The sequence below is a fragment of the Ammospiza caudacuta genome, chromosome 2, assembly GCF_027887145.1.
Source record: "Ammospiza caudacuta isolate bAmmCau1 chromosome 2, bAmmCau1.pri, whole genome shotgun sequence".
Taxonomy (NCBI): Eukaryota; Metazoa; Chordata; class Aves; order Passeriformes; family Passerellidae; genus Ammospiza; species Ammospiza caudacuta.
The window spans coordinates 106,696,468-106,720,830 of NC_080594.1; the positions used below are offsets into that span (position 1 = coordinate 106,696,468).

General features: G+C 39.9%; 1 protein-coding gene across 1 annotated transcript in view; it reads left to right on the top strand.

The window, feature by feature from the left end:
* Window positions 1-24,363, top strand: part of SMS (spermine synthase) — a 41,087-nt gene that overhangs the window by 11,592 nt on the left and 5,132 nt on the right. The window contains exons 2-9 of the mRNA XM_058824687.1: window positions 1,882-2,002; window positions 9,350-9,443; window positions 10,193-10,257; window positions 12,789-12,964; window positions 14,723-14,877; window positions 15,789-15,878; window positions 16,846-16,960; window positions 17,418-17,497. Of these exons, the coding sequence (XP_058680670.1) occupies window positions 1,882-2,002; window positions 9,350-9,443; window positions 10,193-10,257; window positions 12,789-12,964; window positions 14,723-14,877; window positions 15,789-15,878; window positions 16,846-16,960; window positions 17,418-17,497 (896 nt within the window). The remainder of the gene's footprint in view (window positions 1-1,881; window positions 2,003-9,349; window positions 9,444-10,192; window positions 10,258-12,788; window positions 12,965-14,722; window positions 14,878-15,788; window positions 15,879-16,845; window positions 16,961-17,417; window positions 17,498-24,363) is intronic.

Below are 24,363 nucleotides of genomic sequence, written 5' to 3' on the forward strand. Positions count from 1 at the left end.
TTGCTGGCCCACTTATTACTGCTGTAACCATGGTTACTGGGCAGACAGGCTGTGTACTCTGAGCCTTACTGCCTGTGCCCTGGTAGAACCTGACACTGGATAGGAGTCTAAAATCTTACTGTACAGATGATGCATATTTTTACAGAAAGGTAGGGGAAGGAAGAAGTTTCATAGTGGTAGTGTGCTGTGGCATTTCATCAGTGGTGCTCCTGACTAAGAAGGAACCAGCAGTTAAATAATTCACTGTGGTCTAGCAGAATTTGGTTTTGTTGGTCCTGTCTGCCTTTAGCTTGCAACATGGAGTTGAGTGAGATTTAGAAGGTGAAAAATAAATCTATCTCAGAACATACATCAAGATCAGATAGAATGAGTAATAAGCAAAGCCTTCCAAAGTCTATTAAATATCATTGGCTACTGGGGAATTGGCTTGCTCTTGGTTTTGCTTAAAGAAAAGTAAATACTCTGTCAGTTACTTCAGTTTATCTGGTTGAAACATTCAGGGGTAGTTCAAGTCTGGGGTTTGTGGATGGGCAAACATAAGTTTCAAGCAGTCAGATTTTTAGTTTAGTCTGCTGTGGAGTTGCATAGAGATGATTGATTCAGGAACTTTGATTTATTTGGTATGTGTCTTTTTTCAGTTCTTTATACCTAGTACAACTCCATTTTATCCTGGAACTATTGCTGATTATGTCTGCTGGCTACTTTTACTGGCTTCCAATGTAAATGCATTTTGGGAGCAGGGGTAAAACAAAATAAGTACCTTGGGAATAACCCTTTATGAAAGGCACAATGGGGAAGATTGTCTGTGCTGGAGCGTTTGGTTGTAAGCTGTGTCTGCATACTAAGGTCTGTGATACCTCTGGTGGAGATACGAACTCCTGGTTACATTGTTGCCATTGCATGACCGTGGTGGCTCAGTTCTGTGTTTTGTGAAGTGGAGATGATGCTACTTGCCTTCCAGGGACAGCCTGTAAATTAATGTTTTATTAGATCTCCTCAGTGACCCTGGTGGGCTGTGTCTTTCCAGTTTTGTTCTTGTTCTGCTAAGTGCAGCTTTAGGAGCATCCTCCCCTAATTCACCTTGTCAACTCCAGAATAAATGGGCAAAGCTTGCAACTTGTTTTTGAGACACTTATTTGAAGAAACTAAAATTGTTCATTAAAGCTATGTTGTGGGTAACAAAACCCCACAAATCTGTATAGCAAACTTGACACTTCTGAATTTAGCGTATTCTGACTGAATAAATACCTTTATGGACAAATTATCAGCTTGCTTTTGAAGGTAGTTGTACCAGAGTAGTGTCAGTTATTTCCAAGTGAATTTTTTGTGCTCTTCTGAGAGTTTTTTTCCCATAATATCATGAGGATTTCAACTGGAGACTTGCTCTGGCCTCGATGTTAGAAAAAAGGATGTTTGTGTAGGGCTAGGGTGGATAGGTTAATCTTCAATGCCTTTGTTATCCAGTATTACAGCTTAACTTTTTTTGAGATTTCTTGTCAGTCTTGTGGGGTTTTTTTAGGATTGCTGTTTGTGTGTTAAATGATTTTAAAAGAAATTATGTGAGTAAAGACTTGCGTGGATTGTGATATAGTATATGATCAATAGTAGCTGTAATAAAAACACTGATTACATCCATGTGAATAACAATTTTTGCTCAGGTGTGAAAACTGATTTAAAGTTGTTTGGATACCCATGCACAGAGAAATATCTCTTGGTAGATGAGGATGGGCAGAAGAGAAGATACATGAAAGAGTGTTCAAATGGTACTTAAAAAAAATTAATCCAGGCTTCCAGGCGAAACTTTCCAGCCTCTAGAAAAAGGCAGAAGTAACTTGAGTTGAAAATCCTCACTGATTATTTTTTTCTCTCTTAATCTTGCAGCTGATTGTAATGCCGTTCTTAAAGCTCTACAGCCCATTTTTCAGGAGCAGGGAATGACAGAAACAGTTCATAACTGGGAAGACCATGGTTATTTAGTAACCTACATCAAAAAAAATGGCAGGTGAGTGGATTTTTCTTTTGATTATGTCTCTGCTGTCTTTCCTCTAAGTATTTATTTCTCCCTCTTGTAGTCTTGATAGGGCAGGCTCTCCTTTTATCAGCCTTGTGGATGCAGTAGCTATGATAAAGCCGAATATTGTTTCTAATCTGGACTATGTCGTTTTGCAGTTTGGATATCAGAAGGTTGAACTGGTCAGTCTGATCTGTACCTTAGAATGGTGCCTGGGTCTCAGCACTAGTCCTTCCAGATGCAGGAAAGTTCAAGTCAGTTCAATGTATTTGTAATTTTCTGACCATTAAATATGTCCAAACGTGTTGTTGTCTAACCTTGGCATGTGAACAATGACAGCTTTGTGTCTGTCTGTATTTACATGCTGTTCTATGCTTCAAATTCTCAAGCAGCTTCTGAGGTAATTAGCAGCATGATAAGGGTGATTGGTGTCATTAGTGACACAAAAGCTGAGTCTGCTGGGACAAACTGATAAGCAAAACTACATTCACTTTATTTCCAGATGCTGCTTCACAGTTAGTTGATTATGGTGTACATTAATCTGGTCTATTTATAAGTAACTACCGTGGTTTTATTGCACTAAATTTGTTTATCGTTATTCAGTTACTTGTTCCTGTCATAATTGTGGCAGCTGCTGCTTTAGGGTTGCCTGTTTTCTTTTTGCTGGTTGGATTTGTTATGTTTGGTGGTTTGTTCTGTTTGTTTAATTGGGATTTTTTTGTGGGGGGTTTTTGGGACCCAAATTAAGGTAACAAATAAGTGGATATGAGTAGTTCTATGTTTATCATTCTCAGTTGTGTTCTATGAAGTTTTTATTATATTTCAGTTAGCTTTTCAAATGTGGCACTGGCTTTTTCTGCTCAAAATTACTTGTTTTTTTATACTTCATATGTCTAGAAAAATCTGTTAGTTGTATCTTGCTTTTGTACAGCCTTGTTTATTTTGTCTTTAATTGCATGTGCTTTATGATCTTCCTGAATTATTTAATCAACATTGCAGTTCTGGTAACCTTATGTCTCTGAGTTGGTGAAAATATAGCAAAGTTGGTAATTTTTTTCCTCTGTAATAGTTGGTAAATATCCTTCCTCTCTATTGTTAAGCTTTCATGTAATTCTAAAAAGATAATATCAAGTTTCTACCAACTCTGAAGAATTAAAAGATATTACTTTAAAGTAAAAAGAAGTTAGAAGATTAAAAGGTTGGTTTTATTTGATTACATGGCCTCATGTTGCTTTTCTGCATTTCCTTGAGTGTTAGAGGAATATGAGATGTGAATTCTCAAATTGGGTTTTCTCTTTGCAAATTCATCTGATCATTCGCCTTAAGATGATAGCCTCTTCTAAAGGAGCAGTTTCAGAGTTAAATTGCCTGTCTTTTGAGGTGTTCCAGGAACTTCCTAAAAAACAGTGTTTTGTTGCATAACTTTTCCAGGACATAAATGAACTGGCACTTGGAAGCATCTCTGAGAAAGGCTCTTATAGAAACCTAAATTTTACAGTATCTGACTCGATTGCTCTTGTTACACTGTCAGCTGAACACATGCATAGGGGAACTTTCTGTGAGTTTTGGGACCTCAGCAATTTTGTTTCCTCTGCTTATACAACAAGCCTGAATACTTTTTTTTTTTAAGGTAGCCCTAAACAATACATTTCTGCTAGTGTAGTTTGTATTTGTTTGATGTAGTTTCAGTTAACTTAAACAAATGAGGTTGTAAACCCATAAAACCCAACAGACTGGACAGTTCAAAAACCTTGCAAAACAAACAGGTTTTACAAATTGTGAGAATGAACCGATGAACGTATGGATTTCAACTGACTAAATAATTAAAACAGACCTGCCTAGTTCTGTTTTAATACCAGCAAGTTTGTCTGCACTCTATCTTAGTGCCTTAAAATATCATACATTTTAATTAGCATAAAAATATTACCTGACACAACTACGAAGAAAGTAGCCAGGGCGTGCAGGCTTTTCCTCTTCTTGTCTTGCAAAACAGTGTGTTTGGCAAGGCAAGAAGAGGAAAAGCCTGCACGCCCTGGCTTCATTTCCAGCAGCAGCTTGTAGTAAAACTTGGAAAAAAGACTTGTGATGTAGGTATGTCACGAGCAGCTCTTGTAAGGATGACTGGCTACAACAAGTTCCCTAGAAGGAGAGATGGAGGGGGTGCTGTGAGTCAGGGTTTGTGAGCATGTGCACACAAATATGTTTTTAGCCAGCCAAAGGTGACTGAGCCATTGCAAGACAGATGTGCAGTTGATATAACAAGCTGGGTACTAATCCCTGGGAAAAATATCTGAGATGAGATAGTAATGTGTTGCTAAACAGTGTCTGTACTCCCGAGTTTGCTGAGATAACCCCCATAGCCTGCAGGGTGCCCTGTGCTGCACTCTGTGGAATTGTGGGCCCTGCTGTTGACAAAGCTGTCTCTGACAAAGCCGCCAAGTGAACAGCTCCATGGAGGGCTGCACTGGTGGAATGAATTGGAGCCGATTTGGGGATTAAGACCTGCTTTCCTGTTGTCATCACCAAAGCAACAGATCCCTGTTCTCTTTTGTCCAAAGCTAAGCAAGCAAAAGTCGTATGTGGCAACTCTACCTGGTCCATTTACTTCGTGATTTGTTCTGACAAAAAACCTAATTGAGGGAGGTTCAGCTGAAGATATTTACTAATGGGTTGTCAACACAAGGTCTGGAGTGGGGCAGGGAATGGCTCACTTGAGCCACTCAAGTTCTCTCAAGCCACTCAAGTGGTGGGGATGGATGCGTTCCTCTGTGCTTTGCCAGTCCCCTTGCCCAGACACTTGGGGAGCTGTAAAATGTGCCTGAGTGGAGCTGTCTCTTGAGTTTTGAGTCTCAAGCAGTCTTGTTTTTCTGAGCTGTGTGTTTCTTGAGCTGTGTATTTTTTAGATTCCTTCTAGAGTGGTTTGTAGGGTCACATTAAGCAGCATGCTTTTACAGAAATGTCACTATCTTGGACTAAACAGTTAAAAGTTAAGTTTAAAACATGTGAAATTTTTATCTTATTTATTGTATATGTGACTTTGTACAGTAATACTGCCTAGTATATTCCACAGATTGACAAGTGTTGTTACATCTAAGTTAAGGAGAAAAATCAGTGAAGCTAATCTTTAGAAACTGCTGTCTTCTGAACTAATACTTTGTTTTAATCTCATTACTGCTTATGAGCAACTCTCCTTTTATCATACTGCATAGAGCTATCAGAGTTTTTCCTTGTAAATCTGTGCTCCATCTTTTGTCATGCTCCACCTTGAAGTTCCTAAAAAAACCCCCAAAACCTGAAACTTGAGTCATTGTTTATACAGTAGAAGAGTGTCTTTTAGAAAAGCTTTGACCTCCTTTATAGCACACATCCATTTTTAACTTTGGTGTCTGAATTCTTGCTTAGAGAAGTATAACCCTACTGCAGTTGGCTTCACTGTTCACAGCAGTGCAAGCTTTACCCAGTTGAATTTGGTTTCTGTGTCACAGATGCTGAATATGTTAACCCTGTGAAGGGGGAGGGGAGCGTGCTTACTTTTTTTCTTTGTTAGTCTTTTGCTAACCACTCTGTATGCTAGACAGCATATTTTAAAGGAGCAGGATGAACATTCCTCAGCTCTTAGTTTCTGGCTAAAATGTTGTAGTTGCCTATGAAGTGACCCAGAGTGTAAAAATGGGCTGAAGAATAGGAGGCAGTTGGTAGGAAGCAGCAACAGCTTTTTTTGGTTTAATTTTCTTATTCTGTAAAAACAGAACTGGACTAATGGCATAATGAAGAAATGTGATTGCCTAGCTCCTTAAGGTCCCTCAAGTACTTTGTAATTAATGTGAAGAACTTTAAAAAAGTGTGTTTTAGTAAAACAGTATCATGCCAGTTTGAAAAATTTTACGTTTTCCTGGTATAAGCAAATTTTTATTTCCTCTCTCATTGAGTAGTTTGACAGGTGATGCTTTTAGTGGCAAGCTGTTTTTTAAATACTTGAACTATTCTCTTTTTATAGTGATTCAAAGTTAGTCAGCGGATAAAAGCTTTGATGGGTTTGTAGGTACCTGTCTTTCTATCCAGCTTTTTTCTCTGGGTGTGGTGGTTTGGGAAATCCTTTCGCGTGTATGTGGGATTGCAATGTTCCATTGTTCTCTGCAATACAATTAACTAAGGTAGGGTAGTACATTTTGGGTTAGAATGATTTGATCTTTGCTTCCTAGTTCTGTTTCAAGCAGTTACTTTTTGATTTGTGCAGTTTGGAATTATTTGTTGACATCTGATGTGTTCTGATGTTCAGGTGCTGAGGTGCAGCACTCAGTAGAATTGTGTCTGTAGCTGACACCTGTGCATACCAGCACAGAAAGCTTGAGCACTGCCTTGGAGGATGTGACAGATATACAGGTGCAGCAGCAAGTGAAGTGTTCTTACAGTGGGGGCTGCTTTTCAGGTGCAGATTTCCTTGCCAGATGGAAAGGAAGAGGATACCTCCTCACTGAGCTTTTTCCCCTTGCTACTTTTATGAAATTACATGCAAGCACACATCAAAAGTGTGGCAGGTGGCTTTTTTTTTAAAACATGTATTATATTTTTCAGAAAGATGAGACAGTAGGGGCTAATTTTGAAGCAAACTTTATTTTTCCGCTATTGGATTCTAAACTAATCTTTCCTGTATATTTATATATAGAAAATGGAAACTATTCTCATTGTTTTAAAGAACCCTCTCCCACATGTTAAAAGAGCAGCTGCTGATAAAAACCTGTGGTCATATATGTTCTGCCAAGTAGAAAAATGTAAAGTGACAAAAGCCAGCATAGCCTTTGCTGTCTGCTGACTGAAGCTGGTAACTTCTTGTGAGTTTAGCTTTGGCCTACCACTACTGCATTAATGCCGCTTAATACTGACTGTTCATATTTGAGTCTGTTGGCTGTGTGCTTAAATCTTTACAGGCATTTTAGCTTATTTTAGGTGTTTCTTTTCATCCAGATAACTTATAGCCAAGGTATAACCAACCTGTACCTGTATTATTGTTGAGAATTTTGAATTTCATTCGAGTTTTTTTACCATAAAATAGCTCAGAATATCAGCCAGAAACTTGGAACTTGGAGTTTAGTCCCATTACACAGCCTGCTGCCTGCCTTTCACCTCATCCCCCTTGCCCCAGGTGTCAGGACCCTTCTCTTCTGCTAGAGGTGACAATTGGATGAAATGGATGGTTCTGCAGGCTGTTGTCTCTGTATTCTAATGCTGTCATACCACTTACAAATCTGTGAAGTTGTGTGGCTGTACTTTCAGAGCAACTCTGCCCTCTGCCTCTCACCTCCCACCTCAAAGCAGGGGCAGGAATATCCCCTGCTGAGGCTCTCATGGAGTCACAGGGGAAGTGAAGATGTCAGCTGTCAAATCTTATGATAGCTGTGTGATTCTTGTAGGAAATTAATTTAAAAGAGAACTTGAGTTATGGACAGTCAATCTGTTGCTCATTTGTGCCAACAGCATCTCCTGGAATATGGAAATAAGCTGATAAAAAGTTTTTCTAACAGCAAAAATATTTGACACCATGCCAGTTTTCAGGGAATCAGAGCTGTCTTTTGAAGTGCATATACATTTTTCTGTCTGTACTGCCACAGCTCTGAGAGCATATGGACTTAACCCTTTTCAGTATGAATGGTCATATCCAAAACCTGCTGGAGTGGCCAGTACTTCCATCTTCAAAGTTCTGCTCTTTTGTCCTTCTCTCCTTTAAAAAACCCCAAACCCTCACGCAAACAGAATCCTGGTGGGCTTTTGTGTTTCCTCACCAAAACCCCGTGTCAGAGGACACCTAGTGGGGAAGCTCTGGGATGGAGGGAGGGAGGGCTGCTCCCCGGTGGTGACAGTCTGTGTGCTCTGGGTGTGCATGTGTGTAGTAAATGGAAATGCCTCTTCTTCTGGAGACAGGACCTGTCTGCAGAGTCTTGAGAAAGACTCAGACTGCCCAGACCCATCCTCTGAAGAGAACTGGGTGACAGTAGTAACAATGAGAGCTGCAGATCATCACTGCTGTTCCAAAGCCAGCAAGGTGTTTTTATTCTTGAGTTGCTTCAGTCAGTTTCATAATTTGATTGTTTTACAGTTAGCAGAAGTTATCTTCAGACAACACACAACATTCAAGGTTTTATCTCTGACTGCAGCTGAGGGCTGACAGTCCCAGCACCATGGGGAAGGTGGTGTTCCTATTGAGGCTGACAGTTTGCAAAAGGGGCTCTGGAAGAGACAGAAAAGGTGGGAGTGGTGGGGAGATGAAAGGTCACATAAACTTTGTCATAACAATAGTTGGTTTGTGTTTTCCTTTGGGGCTGAGTGGGGTGATAGGAGGCAGGCAGAGAATGATACAGCTTTATCTGAGGTTTCTGTGTTGTACTAGTGCATTTCTATTCCTGAATACCCTTTCTTTGTTCAGCCATTCCTGTTGTCATCCCCTCTTCTGCTTTTTTTTCTGGTGTATGTTTTTCTCCTCTGCTTCCTTTGTAGCCTTTCTGTTTCTTTTTGTCTTCTCTCCTCCCTAGAATAGGAAGGATATTGCCTCTGCTACACTGTTTCATTGTGTCTTTCCCCACTGCCCTTAGTTCTTGTTATCCTCATTGCAAGTTCTTGGAGATCCACTATTTATTCGCCTACTGTACTTAGCCTGGCAAGGCCTTGCTCTTTGGTCTTTAAATGTTTCTGTAGTAAATATACAGTAGGAGTTTTGTTGACTTTGCATGTGTATTCATCAATGAGAGTTTGCTGTGCAATTTCTTTGCCCATCAGAGCTGTGGTTTGCTCCAGGATGCTTATTGTTTTTCACTTACAGATTTTTATTCAGCTTTGAATGTGATCAGTGTCTCTGAATTGTAACTATAAAAAAAATTGAAAAAACAACCGACCAAAAAAATCAAACTACCAGTCCCAACCACCCTGCCTGCAAAACAAAACAGAGACACACCCCCAGAAGTGAAGAGGAAAATACAGAGGAAGGAAAGTGTCCAGATGTTTTCTTAAGGATTGTTTTCAATTAAAAAGCCTAAACCAACCCACCTGTTCCAGCAGGCCTGTAGACTAGCAAGCAGTGCATTCTCATTGTACCATTGTTGTTGTGGCTTAAACACTGTTTCACTGCCTTGCTTCCTACTGGTTTTATTAGTTGTTTAGTGATAGGCAAGTTCTTGCAACTTTTTCTCTTTGTGACTTGAAGAGGAAGACTTGAGCTGGAACTGCCAACAGTTACAGATGCTGGAGAAAAATACACTCATTCTGAACTTTATACAACTTGCTTTAGATTTTCTTTCCATACTCTGATTTTTGATAATAAATTTGTCATTACTATCTGTGTTGTAGTTTTGCCAATTTGAGAATTCACCCTCATGGACTGGTGTTGGTGGATCTGCAGAGCTACAATGATGACATGAAAGGAAGAGAAGAAGTTGATCAGGTATGAATGTTGCTTACCTTACTAGGATTACCTAACTGTATGGGGAACCCCTTTTTAGTCGGGCTTATCAAAGTCTATAGTGGTAAAATATTAGAAATATTGAAGTCAGTTCAAACCTGGGTGCTCACAAATGAGGAGCAGTAGCACCTGTTGAAGTTGTGCACACATGAGTGCACGAATGCACACACTCCTCTGCAGGTACTGGGCCTTGTGTTTTTTGTAATATTTGTGAAAATTCAGCAGCCTTGGTTAGGGCTTGGGTCTCTTCAGCTACCCAGGTCAGTGAGGGAGGACATGAGATGCTCAGTCTGCAGCCTGGTGCATTAGTGTGAGACTCCTTTGTACTCTCTGTTCTGAGAGGTAGGAAGTCTCCATACTCAATCTTTTGCACCATGAAGAAAAACAACTTCATCTTCCCTGGCATGAAGGCACTAGACATTGAATATTGCAGGGGAAGAGCCCACTGCTGTAGCAAGAATGGAACTTTGAAGGGTTCTCATGTTCCCTCTTTGGATGCATTGTCCTGGAGAACAGCTAACTGCAGTGATCACAGCTGCTGAAATATGCACATTCTTGCTAGTAACAAGGCTGAGGAGGCCAGCTAGTTACTCTTGGGCTTCTAATGTTACATTTCAAAGCTTTCTCATGGCAGGTGCTGCTTTATTGACCTCCAGGTAGCTAATTTAACAGATATTTTGCCTTAAGTGCTGATTTACAAATTCCTACCTCTTGTTTCCTATTTTTTGCAGCTTCTAAACAAAGTAGAAGAAAGAATGAAAGAGTTGATTCATGGTAACATAAAAAGGGTGAAACGGTAAGTTTGTACCTCTACTTCTGTATGTGGCTTGTCTGCATAGTTACTAAAGATAATAAGCAAGTTAGGCTTTGCTGTAATGCAGTGAATAGCCTGGAGTGTGAAGATATGGATGGGAATTTTTTTAGTTTCTTGCAAGGATTGCATGAAATAGAGAAAAATGCAGTGTGGAAGCAGGAGCAGACTGCTCTGAAAGAGCCAGGGGTGGCAGAGGAATAGGCCATGGCATAAACAGTACCCTGTGGGCCACATGCCAGAGCTCATGGAGAAGGTGAGCTGGTGATGGTGACCAGGATCAGACCCAGCCCTGTGGTTGCAGGCTGGGCTATAGTACTGAGGCAACTCTGAGCACGAGCTGGGTGTCAGGGCTTAGCAAAAGACTTGGGCAGGTGGGGATGGAGCTGCAGTGCAGCTCTGGCACAGGGACCAGGGGTGAGGATTAGAGCTAAAATGGAGCTCAAGCCCACAGAGATTTTGCCCTGACAAGGTTTTCTGCAGCCCTTTCCCACATCTCTGCCTCTGCCATGCCTCGTGGTGCTTGCTTGTGGGTATGTGTGGTTTAGGGACCTGCCAAGAAGGTAGCTATGTTTTGTAGCAAATTTTTATAATTAAACTTAAGGATGGAGACTTTGCAAGCCCTTTGTCAGTTAGTATTTAAATTCAAGGCTATATCTTAAAATTTAAGGACTCAAATTGCAGCTCGTGGCCTGGTGCTGAAATAACTTTCATACTGGATGTGGCTTGTTGTTATCTTCATGGTGACTGTTTGGCAGTGTCTGATACCTTGAGGCCAGGGAGCATTTACTCTAGGCATGCACATGGTAGAAAGTGCAGCAGGTGCTTGAAGGAACATAAAAGTGAAAATGGGTCAAGAAAAGTAAAAAGCAAGTGTGAAATCAACAAGGCTCAGTAAAGCCAAGGAGCAAACTACAAAAAATAGGAAAATGGTTAAGCAGTACTATGGCAGAAAGTAGATCTGAAAGTTATGAAGAGAGTAGAAGCAAAATGGTAGCAATTTGAAAAGTGGTATTATACTTTTGCATATTATTTCTGTTTTATAGTTGTATGTAAAACAGAGTAATTATCTTGTTCCTTCAGCCTGGTAAAGCCTCACAAAAGGTACACAGTGTATGAACATAGATGATCTTGTATCTGTGCTTATGGAGGAGAAGCTTTCTGATGTTGTTTTGATGCTGAAATGATAAAGGGAGTTTGTTGAATCCCTGTAATAGGTATTTCTTAAAAAACAGGTCAGGGCAATGTCTGCCTGGAGTGATCTAGATCTTTTGCTTACCTTAGTATGGGGAAGTGAACCTCCTAGAACAGTCTATCTGGCATGGATCTTGTCACATGCTCATCAATGTCTTTTTTTTTTTTTTTTTTTTTGCTTGTTTTTGGTTTGTGGGGTTTTTTATGGGTTTTCTTTGGGTTCTTTTTAATTTCTTTTGCATTTTGCATTGTTTTTGTTTTGGTGCCAGCTGCACACGTGCAGGTGCAGTAGGATGAAAGTAGCTGGAGAGGTTTCTCACGCCTTTTGTTGTAAGGCAGGGTTGCCCTTGCTCCCGCCCTGTGCCGCCATCTGGCGGCTCGCTGCGGGTAGGAAGTGTTTCTGGAACGTTGATTGGGAATCCCTGGGGAATTTAGAAGAAGCCTGTTGGATCTGATCTTCTGCTGCAGTCTCCTGGAAAAAACCCTTTAATTCTGTGAAGTGCGTGTGCGAGATGTGATGAACTCTGTGCCTGCACGTTTTGCCTAAATGCAATCTCTGGTTGTTTGCTGTCATTTCAAAGATAGTTTGTCTTTACAGGTGAAATGCTGGTTTCAACCAAGGTACATCTCTGTGGAATTTTAAAAAATCCTAATACCCACAAACAACATACCCAAAACCGTCCTAGCAGACACTTGAACCACTTTTAAAAAGTAATGCAGACTATGAAGTGATATCAAGGATTGTGGTTATGTACTGCAGGCTGACCCAGCTCGGTTTGAAACGCTGTCACAGTTCTCTTTTTGTTTCTTTATGTGTTAAAATGTGTCTCAGTATAGCTTCAGAATGAGATCTACTTAATCTCAGAGAAATGTCATTCTTAACTGAATGAAGATGGGAATAGGTTTTGTCATGTTTTTTTCCTGCATTCTGTTTTTTGTATTGTATTAATTTCTAGTCATGAGCTAGTTCTTCTACAGAGGCTCGTTCATGATGAAAATTCCATCTCTTAGAGAGAAATTCACAAGTGCATTGTAGAAGTTGTACATAAAGAAGAACCATGTAAACTACCTGTCCATTAGCAAGTTATATATATTTAACATACAACTGGTAGATTTTATATCTGTTAACACTTAATGTGATAAGTTTTCTTAGAAGCCTCTCACGAATATTATTGTGGTGAATCCACAGTATGTTTGAAGTGGATTTTTAAAAAAAAAAATTCCAAATTTTTGTAATAATCTTTCAATCATCTTTTTGTAATCATCTTCATCTTTTTGTAATCATCTTTCAATGAAAATAAAAATCTTTCATTTTTTTTCAGGTTGCCAGCCATTTTGAGAGGAGGTGTTATTGATAGATACTGGCCCACAGCTGATGGGCGCCTGGTGGAGTATGACATAGATGAAGTTGTTTATGATGAAGATTCACCTTTTCAGAATATTAAAATTCTGCATTCAAAACAGTTTGGGAATATTCTTATTCTCAGTGGGGATGTTAGTAAGTATCATCTCATTTAAGGATCTCTGGTATGAAAATATCAAAAGTGTTGTTTTCTATCCTGCTATGGCAGTTTTAATGGATGTCTAAGGGTAATGGTTCAGGTGCTGGAAACTGTTTGTTTATGTACACATATATCTGTTCCTGTATATTCAGGATGTTAATCAGGCTGACCAGAGTAAAATCTAGAGTTAAAAAAAAAAAACCAAACATTTTTCCTGAGTTAGTATCTTTGCTGCAGAAAGTGGCCTGGGAGAGCAGAAGATGGTATTCTATAGCAGAGCTTGCTCTCCACTCTTTTATATGAACTTTTCTGTTTGTTGCCAGTCCAACTAAGAGCTTCTCTTTGGCAAACAAGCTACTTTATCAGTCTTCAAAACACAGTGGAGTTCTAAAGAAATATGAAGTGACCTGGCACGTGTGTGTATAGTCTTGCTGCTCCCTTGATTCTCTAAGGGAGTTTCCTGCTTGGTGAGGTATAGGACAGCTGTATCTCAAACCATTTAGCTGCTTTATTGGTGAACAAATAATAGAACTTGAACTCATAAGTTAATCAAAATAGTGACCCAACCTTTATGTTGGGGTTTTTATATGTGGTACTTCATGCGTGCTGACCTTTGTATTTTTGAAAGTGGACTTAGGAAAGGTGGACTGCTGTTCATTAAAGCTGGAGACTGCTGGAAAATCTAGGCAACAAAAGGACTATGCTTTGTAAAATCTCTTAGTTCTTATGTTGAAAAGGACTGACTCTGGTAAATGAAGAGTGTTGCTGTCCAGGTATAGAATACCTATTTTCACTCTAATGGCAGAGTAATTAAGAAATTGAAATACAGCTTTTTGAAATCATTGGAAGTACCGCTAACAATTCAGTTAGCTTTCTGCAACTGTCAAGAGGGCTTCTGTGCAGATGGCAGCTGAAAAGCACTGTTATTGAATTCATTAACAAGGTATTTTCTAGTCCAGATAGAATTGTATTAGAAATCATCAAATTGGATATTCAATTATTCTAGCCAGAAATTTTTATCAGAGTTTAATATGGAGATGAGGTTTTGCTTGAACATTATGACAATGTGCCTTGTAGGAGGGGAAGTATGCCATTATTTATTTCCCTTCCAGGGGATTTTGAAATAATGCTTTGTCTCATTTTGTTGTTGTGCACTCATAAGTGAGGTGGTGACTGCCAGGCAGAGTGACAGGATATGCCACAGTGTTCTGCTGCACAAAGCTTGGCCCTGCTGGTGTGGATCTTGGCTCTTGTTGCTGCAGCTTGGGAGTGTTACTGCCTGCTTTGAAGCCACTGCTGGCAGCAGACTAGCTGCAGGGCCCTTCAGCACCTGAGTGTTGATGGTCACGTTTGTTTCTGTGCAGGGATCCACTGGTGTGCATCTAGGTTGCTCTTTTTAGCTGGGGTCCACAATGCATTTTCAGAAATTTCCAGATCTATCTCTTGCAGGATGAGCCTGAGATAAAAACCCACTGAGGTATGAAGTGAGCAGCAAGTTACAAAGACTGATGGTTTTGCTCTGCTACTTTTTCTCTTGGCACACACACAGTACTTCTCAATGCTGAGGTGGCCATTGTTGGGCTCATGGGGAGAACTGGAGAAATCCTGTGTGGGATTCTCATTACTTGGACTGTCTCTGAGAGCCAGGTTGTTTCTGTAGATGTTCTTGCTTTGGTCTGTATTGTATCACCTCTGGATTAATACCAGTTAATGAGAACTACTGAAGATTTAATATTGCTGTCCAATTCTTTCAGATCTGGCAGAGAGTGACCTGGCATATACTCAAGCCATAATGGGCAGTGGAAAGGAAGATTACACTGGGAAAGAAGTGCTAATCCTAGGAGGTGGTGATGGAGGTATACTCTATGAGATAGTCAAACTGAAGCCAAAGATGGTTACTATGGTAGAGATATCCTTTGACAAATGGTCCCTCATTCATATCAACTTGAGCTTTCTGCTGATACCTTAACACTGAGCATAGTTACCTGATTTGGATGAGGAGATAGATTTCACTTCAGACCCTTTTTGTCAACTTAGAGAGAGCCAGTGACTACACATTTGTGCATCATTATGCAACACCTGCTTTCAGGTTCCAAATCCATACCATAACTCTCAGTAGTAGTTTGCATAAGGCTGGAAAGGAATGCCTTTGCCATCAGACTGATGCTTCCTCTAATAACAGAAGACGGGTCTGTCAAGTTTGGGCTCACTTCTGCCTTCTTGAGTTTGCCTGTTTTCCTAAAGAAAGCTATAAAAAAATAATGCCTAGAAGCAAAAAAACTTAATCAATAGAAGTGTCAGGACTTGATGAACTGTATTGATGAATTGACCAACCCTGTTCTAAAAACACCAATACAAATCAAGTTTTCAACATTCTGTAATTGGTATAGTTTGTAACATGAACCATTGTTAGCCATATGAGATCTATTTGCTGAGACTAAAAATAATTGTTATAAAATATAGGTTAAAATCTTAACCTAGGTTAACTTTATGGAGTTTTTGGTAGTCTTACAATTCACATTTCAGGCTTTCATAGTAATGATAACCTAAGCTATCAAAAATACTGGTTAAAACTAAAAAGAAGCACTTTGTGATCATCTGATTTCTGCAGTATAGATTTGTGTATGTATGAGTACATAGTCTGTGTACCAGTACAAAATCTATGTACTGGTAACTAAGGTTGATTATTGCAGGATATATACCAACAGACACATCTAATTATTTCTTTGTGAATGCCTCTTTGTGAACTTGTTTCTGAAGAGGTAGAAACTCTTACCTCTATTATTTCTGGAATTTATGATGCCTTGACAAATTTCAAACATTGACCAAATGGTGATTGACGGGTGTAAAAAACACATGCGGAAAACGTGCGGAGATGTCTTAGACAATCTGAAGGGAGATTGCTACCAGGTAATGTTCTGTTCTTCTTTCATTGCAACTCATATTTCAAATACACATTGACCTAGTCTAGAAGGACTGCTATGGCAAAGTTTTGGGGGCAAGTCTGCTGATTTAAGTTAGAGAAGCTTTTTTTCCTTTTGCATGACACTTGCATATTTTAATAACTGGAGTTTATGTTGGAAGTATTTTAATTCTGCTTTAAGTCTTCTAAAATGAATTGCATATGTAGCTTTTAAGGAATATGAAATAGGAGAATGTTTGCTATAACTTGGAAATAAAGAAGAGATAGCAGTAGAATGTTGTGTTTAACATCATTGCTTAAACAGTTAAAAAGAGAGAAGAATGCGTTTCTTAGCTGTTCTGTACTGATGAAAATAGCTGAATTTGTAATACACATTTAAGAATTATTTTTAATTTGCAGGCAAAATCCCTTAGTATTACACTGCTATTATATTAAGATAAAAACCCCAATAGATGTCATGCATCCCTGCAGCTGAGTTCTTTGTGCTGCATCTGACAGCACTTACAAATGAGCCCAGGTGTAATCTGACATGCTTTTGTTTTCATTACTGGCCCTTAGATGTTGTCACAGCTATTAACTTACAGGAGTTAGCTAATAAAAACACACTAAAAAATAACAGAAGTCACATGCTATTCCATGGAAATCAGTGGCCCTTCATACAAATATCTTACTTAACTCGCATGTAGGAACTGGTGACTGTTGTCAGCATTTGGTAGAAAGAGCAGTGGTCACAGATCTAGGAACTTCAGTCCTGGAATGCCTCTGTTTTCATTGCCATACTTACTACGAAGTTTCTCCTTTCTATATGATGTAAAAAGTTGAAAGTGGAGCCTAGAATTCAACATGTATTTAATTTTGTAATTTTTTTCTTATTTCTGTGAATCCACATTTGTTCCTTTTACCTGGTCATTTTAGGATATTTTTAGGACTAGCAACAATATTTCATTCTTACAGGTTCTAATTGAAGACTGTATTCCTGTACTGAAGAGGTATGCCAAAGAAGGAAGAATGTTTGATTATGTAATTAATGATCTGACAGCTGTTCCAATCTCCACATCTCCAGAGGAAGGTAAGTCTTCTAATTTATTTGCTTCTGAGAATTTTCACATTTCTGTCCTTCTGCTGCATAAGTCTGCAGCATAAATGCTTTTATTTTTTTCAATTTAAATAGCAGATCTGAGAAAAAAAGACAGCTTTTTTTTTTGAATATTAGAAAAGACTAGCAAGTGCCTAGCACTCTTTTCAGTCTCTTATTCCAGAATAATATGAACTCATGTAGCTCTTGAGAAGTATTTGCAGTTCGTACTCCAGTGAATTTTCCTCACTGCATAATTTATTGAAAACTTCAGGAGAACTCCTGGGAAGAAAAACAATACTCCTGCCATCATTGCCATTGTGTATGGTTTGTGTTTGTTTTTTTTTAATCCAGGCTTCATTTTTTTTTTAACTGTCCAAGTCTTGAATATGTAATAAGTAAACAAGCCAATAATGTGCTGTTCTGTTTTTCAATCGTTGCCCATATGCAGATTCCACATGGGAATTTCTGCGGTTGATTCTTGACCTCTCAATGAAAGTCCTGAAGCAAGATGGAAAATACTTCACACAGGTATGATACTTGGCTGTAATAAAGTACTGCTTTATATCTATTGCAATTTGCATATTTTCATTAAAAAAAAGATAAAACTAACTAAAAATCTACTTCAAGCTGGTTTTCTCTCTTTAATGACCTATCAGACATTTTTCCTGAAAGTTAGGATTTGCTAACTGACTTGTCTTTTTTCATTATTTCAGCTGAATGTATAGTGCTTTTGTCTGGAGTTCAATAGCATAATTTGAAGACTCAGAAAGGCACACTGCAGAATATTGCAGCTAAACAACTCTGGAAAAGCAGAACAGATGTACTTAATAAAGAGATACATGGTTTTTAAGCTAATTGTAGAGTGTAAAACACAGAAATTTGTCATTCATTAAAGTGTGAGAGTGACATAGGTGCAGTGGGATGAGAAAATTGTTATAGTCATCTCATACGTAACAGAATTGTGGTATAGCTTTCAGCAGATAATACTTCAGGTAATCCTGAATTTGAAATGCCACAAAGTTGTGTGCAATTGTACAAGAATGTGACAGGAGCCAGCAGATGGTTCGGTGAAGTCTCAGTCTCTGAAGTTGTATTTCTTTTGTCATGCTCATAAACTAGTCTTCTGATGTGTGGAGAATCTAAGTTCTGTATTTTAGAACAATATCCTTAAGCTCTGAAGTATATAGAAATTGGTTTACTGTAAAATTGCGCAGGTTTATAAAGAAAAGGAAAACATGGGGGATGAGGTTTCTGGCAATTCTAGTATGCTGCTCTGTTTTAAAATGCTGTAGTTGTATGGGCAAGAGAAATTATCTTGTGATTGAAACAAAAAATATGATTAATGTGGTTTTTCCACACTTTAAATTTTAACAGCATTGCAGTCCTGTTGATTGTGGAAATATTTGTGGCAGATTTTGCTATCAAAAGGACACTAAATGTTTAGGAAACAGCAAGTTGTTGTCTTACAGTTGCTGTCCTTGTAGCATACACAGTGATACTAGCTCACCTTGTTGGAATGTAGGTAAATGTATATCGGGGAACAGGTTTTGTTGGACTTTACATAAGGACTCTTAAAAAGAAGCTTGTGCTGAAAGCTGAAATGATGGCTGTGCTGCAGCCAGAGGGCAGGGGGTTGTTCTGTGTCAGCTGGAGCCAGCAGCCCCTTCTGCTTCATTTGTCCTCATGGGAGGAGATAAATCAGCTCTCCAGCAAGTGATTGCACAGAAAGAAGGAAAGGACAGCAATCCTGAACCAGCCCTGGTGGGCTTTAGCTGTTGTGAAATGATGCAGTGTTATATTTTGTGATCCCAAAGCAACAAGGTGGTACATGGCAGGTTGGGAAAGAAACAATATTAAAATTGATGTGGCTTAAAATTGAACTTAGGGCTAATGGGTATCCAGTGCAAGGGCTGGAGTGTAGAAGCAGTGTTCTCTAGCAATTTAGTTTTGCTGATGATGTTGAAAAAAGGACAGTTAATACTGGGACAGACAGCTGTCAGAGCTTTTGATACAGCTATTGATAGACTACTCAGCCCATTTGATGGTCCTTGGAGCCACTTCCCAGTTGGGCCTGAAAAAGCAAAATAGTCCTCTGTAAAAATAGAATAACCCTCTCTATTGTGTTTATATGGCCAGGTTTTGGTAGTGGGGGGAGTGGGAAGAACTCCCTATGTCCAACAGAGGCACTGCCAGCTGGCTCCAGGGTGGACCTGCTCCTGACCAGGGCTGAGCCCAACAGTTACTGTGGTAGGGCCTCTGGGATAAGATTTTTGAAGGGCCAAAAGTTGCTGCACAACAGCCAGAGAGGGAAGTGAGGACATGGGAGAGAAACAGCTCTGCAGACTCTAAGGTCCCCTAAGGAGGGGCAGGAGATGCTCAGGTGCCAGTGCAGAAATTCCCCTGCAGCCCATGATGAACACCATGGTGTAGCAGGCTGTGCTCCTGCAGCCCATGAGGCTCCGCAGGGGAGCAGAGACCCAGCTGCAGCCCCTGGAGGGCCCCATGGTGGAGCTTGTGGATACCTGAGGGAGGCTGTGACCCTCTGGGAAGCCCACACTAGACCAGGCTTCCTGGCAGAACCTGTGTCCCTCCAGGGGACCCTGCTGGAACAATGGAAAACTGCAGCCCATGGAAGGACTCATGTTGGAGGAGTTCATGGAGGTCTCTCATAGGGAGAGACCCCACACTGGAGCAGAGCAGAGTGTGAGGGGAAGGAGCAGCAGAAATAACATGGGATAAACTGAGCACAATCCCCATTCCCCATCCTCCATCAGTGCAGTGGGGAGGAAGTAGAGAATTTGTGAATAAAGTTCTCTGGGGAGAAAAGGGAGGTAGGGGAAGGCACTGTTAAAATTTCAGTTTATTTCTTATTATTCCACTCTGATTTGATGAGAAAATGGAGTTTATTACCCAAGTTGAGTCTCTTTGCCTGTGACAGTAACTGGTGAGTGTTCTCTCCCCAGCCTTATCTCAGCCCTTGAGCCTTTCTGTATTTTCTCTCCTCTTTCCAGCTGAGCAGGGAAATGCCAGGGTGTTTTTTGTGGGCACCTGGCACCCAGACAGGGTGAGCCCTCCACACCCTCAGACAACTCAACAGTCTGGCCATAGGATGAACAGATTATTGGGTGCTTAAAATAAAATTAACTGTGTATAACTTTGTTCAAATTACTTACATTTTAATGCAATTGGACTAACTGAAGCTGGCTACTTGGAGGATTGGTTTAACTATAGACAGAAGGTCAAGCATGACCACTACCAACTTTGGCAGCTTAGTCACACACTGGGAACTCATAAAGGAATTTGAATGTTCTGTTGTGTTTGCTATTAAATGCCAGTGGTTTTATCTCTCTGGAATTGGGAATTTAAGTTACTTTTGCTCCAGCTCTCTGCTTCCAGGATGCTTATGTTACATAGCAGGCCTTGCTGAAGAAATCATGTGCCTTTCAAGCACATGTTGTTTGTTGTGTTTTCAAAGTGCAGGACTCTAGTGTCCCCCAGCCCCTTCTTTGCATTTTGGTTCTCTAAATCAAAAAACATTAAATTTCATCAAGGAAAGGGACTGAGGGAATGTCCACTTGTCAGAGATCATCTTTGCTGTGGTGAGGAAATGCCATAGGAAAAATGCAGCAAAAGAATCGTTGTCCTGGTGACCACTAGCCAGCAATTACAGTTGTCTCTTCTGCCTTGACATTGTTTACTAACATTGAAAATTTCTGTCCTTTGTAGTCTGTCCCCTTACACCCTGAACAGAATCATGTGCATCTAGTAGGTTGTCATTTATATCAATGCCAAAGAAATGCTTTACCTGAAAGTGGAGTTGTGTTCACAGAATGCCTTCCTTTCTCATAATGTATTGCTGTCTGTCTAAATGCCACTGCTGGGAAAAATAAAGGGAAATGCTTGTCACCTCTTCATTGAGCTCTGCACAAGTTTTAGGAAATGTTCTGATCTGCACGTGAATTGTCAGCAAGCAGGATCTAGTGCTGTCTAACTCCAGATGGATATAATTTATCTGAGATTATAAAAAGAATTATTTCTGGCATGCTGCTCTTAACACACCTGGTGGTTCCCTCGGGATTCCTTCCGTGCTGATCCTCGAAGCAGTCTCCAAAGGCTGCTGCAGGATGTCCTGTCACCACTAGGTGGAGGCAGGTAACCAGTATTGCCTGGCAGTTCATGAACATTTATAGAGATTCTGCCTGTGGAAGGTTTTTCAGACTATTTATTTGTATTCCTAGGGGATACAAGAACTTATGTGGCCAATTTTAAGATGCAGGAGGGACTTCTTCCTTTTTTTCATCTCTGAAAAGATATAAAAGGGCAGTTAGTGGATGCCATTCTCTGCTGCTTTAAGTTTGTGTCTGAGTGTGTTTGGGGAAAAATGCCTCTATTTTCTCTGTGCAAATAGTAATCACAGCTTAGAACAAAAACTTGTATGAGTAGCAGCTGTGCTTTACACACCCTTGCTTTTCTAGCTGCATCATCCATACTGAGTGATGCAGCCTACACAGGATCTGCACGGAGAGACATGAGCTGTAGGGCCCTTAGCCTGCAGAACTTGCAAACTTGTCTGTAGGTTTGCGACTTGAAGCTTGTTTGTGAAAACTTGCTGTTAAACATAATCCCACTGCTCTGAGGTTCAGTGGTCATATGGTATGCTCTTATTTCCATTCTTCTTCTGAAACTGGTGCTTTGAAGTGTTTAATGATATGATATGATGCCATGTCTGTGAGGTGCTTGGTCTTATGTTCTCCAAGGAGAGACAGAGGTCCAGGCTCCCAGCCATCACAGTGGAGAGAAATGGGAATTGATAAGGTTGTAAGACCTTGATGTATCCTGAGGTCCACTTTCATCTCTAATATACCTTTCTGGCAACTTGTTTTCAGACACTTTAGGTGTTTTTACAGTATTAGACTTTATAAAAGTATGATTTTTATATGGTCCAGGTGATTCAATTCAAGTGAGTATATATACTTGTAGATATCAGAATGATACGTAGCTTTGGCTTTTGTTTTTCTGAGCCATCACTTGTGCATTCACAGTACCATGTGAGGATTGTCCCAAGAGCTGTGAAGCCAGATTCAGAGACTGGTTGTAAGGTTGTCTTTGAGTGTCAGTGGATTATGTGTAGCTAAGAAAATGCCTTTTTCTGTGCTAAGTTTTTGTTCTGTTGATCTAATCTTTTGAGGTTGAGAAGGCTGTAATTTTCAGCCTGTTTATGTAGTAGAACCTTTAAAAATACGTCTGAGCAGGAATTTGTGACTTCCTGGTTGGGGTCACTCAGCCCAGGCAGAATAGAACCACAGACCACTCCCAGGTTCCAGTAAACAGCACTGACCCACTGAAGGCATCATGTGTCTCCCACACCAACATGTGGCCCTTCACTCAGCTCTCTCTTCCCGGCCACTCTCTAAATGTCCAGACAATCATCATGTTGCTCCATAGTTAGACTCCTTTTTTTGGCTGCTGTGTGGGCTTTCTAATTAGCATTTCCATTGAGGGAAGAGGATTCTCCATGACTGAGCCATGAAAGGAGGCTGGAGGAATGGCTGTATGTCCCTATGTGAGCCTCTGATTTCTTGGTAGTTTGAGAGACTTGAATTAACAGACATTTTTATTTCTGTATGTTATTGAGAGTTTAGCCAGTGGAGGTACTTACAGTTGGGTTTGCCTCCATTATTTCCTTAACAGCCCTCCCTGCCCCCCAAAACCTAAGCCTAGCTTTGGTGCTAGGTGTTTCATGCTCTCTGTCTTACTGCTCATTAGTCACTCTGAAGTGAGGAAGGATAAAACCCAACCATGGCCGTGTCCAATTCTGGCACATCATAATAAATAAAAATAGAAACCCATGCTAAACATAAAAATTAAACTTCTGTGGCATACAGTCACAGACAAAGGTGGCCCATGACAATGACATAAGGGGTAAGACATGTAAGAAATGGGCAAGTAAGGAAAAGGGGCCCTTTCACCTGCTTTCAACTCACTAGTTTGCTTTTTGAGGATTGGAGGAAGCATAGTGGCCTAAGTTCAACATGTAACCAGTTGACGGACACATCCACTTTATAGATGGGCAGAGTTAAATGGAACTTACAGGGTTAATTGAAACAATTTTTTTTTTGCTGCTTAGTTTAAGCAATGTTTTTTGTCTGTCCAGAACTGTATTTGTTATTTAAATTTGTTGTGCATTGTCCTGTAGTAACCTAAAATTATTGCTTGCACCTACAGAATTTATGCCTTGTGAGAGCCCAGAAAAATGCATACTGGGAGATGGGCATGAGCTGTTGAAGTGGGTGCAAGCACTGAGCAGACTAAGGATGCAAAGGCTGTGAAACAGCTCAGGAGCTGTCTAAGGAAGGTTTTAGAGATTAACAAATCTTAATCGCAAAGTTAAAACTGCCTCAAGTACTTTTGTGTCAGAAAGATGCATTTTAAGGGTAAAAAAAATTTATAATTCTCCTAGTTCTTACCTTCCTAGTTCTTACCAAATTGTTTGGCATGGAACAGAGATTAAGTGAGGGGGTCTGGGGAGAGGAGTTTGGTAAAGGCTTTTGTATATATTGAAAAATTGGCTGAACCCTGTGGGAAAAATAAAAGGAAGTGATTTTGCTTTTGAAAACGTGTAATTGGTGAGTCATCTGCTTTAAACCTTGTTAAACAACCTTCAGTATTAGCTATTGTTTCAGTTATATGGTGTCTGTGCAGAACAAAGAATGCATTGCTCTACTACATGGCTCTTCATTAGGCAGTGGGAGTTAAAGTGAACAGTGTTGCATTCTGGGCTTGGTTCCCTGTGGCATTTTGGTGATACTGGAACATCTAAGTGTGATTGACATTGTTACTAACTCTGTAGTCTTGGTTAATAAAGCTGGTCATGTTTTAAAGAAAGGTGTTCATAATACTGATTTTTTTCAATAAGCTTATTGAAATAAGCCTTAAGTTTCATAGATTTGATTTTTGGAGGGCTTAACTTTGTGTTGAGTAAAGCCAGATAGTTAAAAAAAATAACTATGCAGAACTGCAAAATCCTGTAATGTTTGTCCAGAAGAAAAATGTTGATAAAAGAGCCAGGTGAGTTGTCTGAAGCTTTAGGCAAGATCTTTATTTGGAGATTGGAGAGTTGTGGGTTTAAAAAGTAAAAATTGTTTTTTGGCATGTTCGTTGTATCTGTAATTTGTTTTCCATGGTGTCTGCAGAGATTTGTCTCTTGCTGAAGAAGGGAGAAATGATGAAATGCTGAAGGACAGTCTGGGAAACTGTATACTCTTCTATCATTGTGTATCCTGTTCAACTTCCTACGTAATAGTGGTGTGCTCTGTAAATTACCTAGCAGTGCTCCTATTTGTGACTCAAATTACACACACAGGTTGTTTTTTAGTTTTCTTTTGCATTCAGTC